The sequence below is a fragment of the Plasmodium reichenowi genome, chromosome 11 (assembly GCF_001601855.1).
Source record: "Plasmodium reichenowi strain SY57 chromosome 11, whole genome shotgun sequence".
Taxonomy (NCBI): domain Eukaryota; phylum Apicomplexa; class Aconoidasida; order Haemosporida; family Plasmodiidae; genus Plasmodium; species Plasmodium reichenowi.
Window position 1 is genome coordinate 1,124,429 of NC_033656.1, and position 2,611 is coordinate 1,127,039.

General features: G+C 18.8%; 1 protein-coding gene across 1 annotated transcript; it reads right to left on the minus strand.

The window, feature by feature from the left end:
• Positions 1-351: 351 nt before the first annotated feature.
• Positions 352-1,122, minus strand: PRSY57_1129900 (hypothetical protein; the record flags this gene model as incomplete). The annotated part of the gene is made up of 1 exon (XM_012908262.2): positions 352-1,122. The coding sequence occupies one exon, from the start codon at positions 1,120-1,122 to the stop codon at positions 352-354; it is 771 nt and encodes a 256-aa protein (XP_012763716.1).
• Positions 1,123-2,611: the final 1,489 nt, after the last annotated feature.

Below are 2,611 nucleotides of genomic sequence, written 5' to 3' on the forward strand. Positions count from 1 at the left end.
AAAAATTTATAAAAATAATATTTATTATATATATATATATATATATATATATATATATATATATATATATATATATATATATCTTCTAAATATCATTTGCTATTACAAAATTAAAACAATAATAATGTGTAAGTAAAAAAAAAAAAATAAAAAAATAAATAAGAAGAATTATAAAGTAATAATTAATAATAATTAATAATATATAGGGTTTAATTATGGAAAAAAAAAAAAAATAAAAATAAATAAGTATCCAACAAACAAAAATACAAAGGGATGATATAAACGAATTTTACAAACAAAAAATAACTCCTGGTACAAAACATTAATTATTTAATATATATTAGTCCCATTTTAGCAACATGGGAAAAATTTTTTTGTCTTAATTCTTCTTTTATTTACCGTTGATATATTCCGAGCAGCCGATTTCTTTTCCCCATGTTGCAAAGGAATATTTACTGTTTGTTTTTGATTCATATGTGGCATATACATTTGAGGGTTATTCATACTTTCATATATAGGAATAGGGTATGGTAAATTATTATAATGGCTATTTAATAATGTATTCATATTAATACTATTATTTTTGAAATTATTTGAATACAACATATTATCAGAATCGTTTGTAGGTATATTATTTACATATTCTGCAGAAAACTTTTCTCCTGTCGTTGGATTAATATACATAACATCATTGTTAAGATTATTATAATCTTCCATACGATAAGTAATTGGATTTGTTTGGATAGTATTTTGTGTATTATTATAATTCATTATATGTGAATAACCATCAAATCCTGTAGTATCCATATTAGTTCTCATCATACCTTGTATATTCAATGAATCATTCGTATCAGCAAGTGTCGTACCATTCATTGGAAGAGTATGACTATATGTAGGTATACCTTGGTCTATTTTTAGTTGAGATATCATATCTCCTGTGTATTTGTCTCTATTATTAACTATATAGTCATTATTATACGCATTTGTTAAGACAGAACCATTCATTAAATAATTTGTATTCATACTATTCTGGGTTAAATCTATTGTGCTCATATCATATTGGGGTTCTTCCATATTCCTAGATGAAGCCATAGCATTTCTCATATTGTATGTCATGTCCATAATTTTTTATGTGGTATCTTATATAGAATTAATTCCTTTTTTTCTTTTTTAAAGTAAAAACAAGAAAAAAAAAAAAAAAACAAATAAAAATAAAAATAAAATGAAATGAAATTTAAATAAAAACGAAACAAAGATAACAAAAAAAATGATACCAAAAAAAATGATAACAAAAAAAATGATACCAAAAAAAATGATAACAAAAATAATGATAACAAAAAAAATGATAACAAAAAAAAATGATACCAAAAAAAATGATAACAAAAAAAATGATAACAAAAAAAATGATAACAAAATAATTATAAAATAAAGTATAAATTATTGTTTATGTAAATATGTTGTCTTATCACCTTTTGAATGAACAACACACTTGTTATATTTCACCTCTTTTATTATGAAATTTTTAATGAAAAATAAAAAGAAGAAAAAAAGAATTACATACAATATAAGCAAATATATATACTAAGGAGGCTACATACACATATATATTTATATATTTATTTATTTGTTCATTTCCATAAAAAATTTGTATTTGTAATAACAATTTAATATAGACAAAAAACAAAACAAAAAAAAAGAAAAAACTCTATACAATTTTTATCTTTTTATTTTAAAAAATAATGGAATATCAAAATAATAACAATCTTGGTGTTTTAATAACATATCATATATATATATATATATATATATATACATATTTTAATAAATGTGTAGTGATCTTACTTGCAAATAAAAAAAAAAAAAAAAAAAAAAAAAAATTATAATATTATCTTTATGTAATTAAAAAAAATATAATATTTATCCACTTTCTACATATTACAACAGAATAAAAAGTAAGGTTAACAAATAAAATTTATAAAGAACGATATTTTGATTATCTTTTTTTATATTTTATGATTGTTTTAATTCTTATATCAAACAATTTTTGATAACATATAAATGAGAACAAAAATATTTATTTATATGTTTATTATTAAAAAAATATATTTTCTCTATAAATGCTGCACACACATTTAATTATTTAAAAAAAAAAAAAAGAAAAAAAAAAGAAAAAGAAAAAGAATTATATTATATATATTAAACATATATGTACATATTTTTTCTGAACAAGCAAGGCATATTATTATAGATCAAGGTTCAGCCTTCAAAATATATAAGGAAAAAGAATAATAGAAAATGATATGTAAATATTAAAATATAATACCCAAGTGGATAACATTTAGATATACATATATATATATATTTATTATTTATCCTTTGTAGTTAATAGAAATATATTTTTTAAAAAATTTTTCAAAATATTATAAATTAAAAAAACAAGCCCATCTTTATTTTATACTTATATGTATATATGCATAAGTGTGCAAAAAGAAAAACAATATATATAGTGTATAATGTATAATATAATATAATAGCTCATATAGGTCATTTTAAAAAATGTCAATTTGTCTTTTTTTTTAAATATATATATATATATATACTTTAATGTATG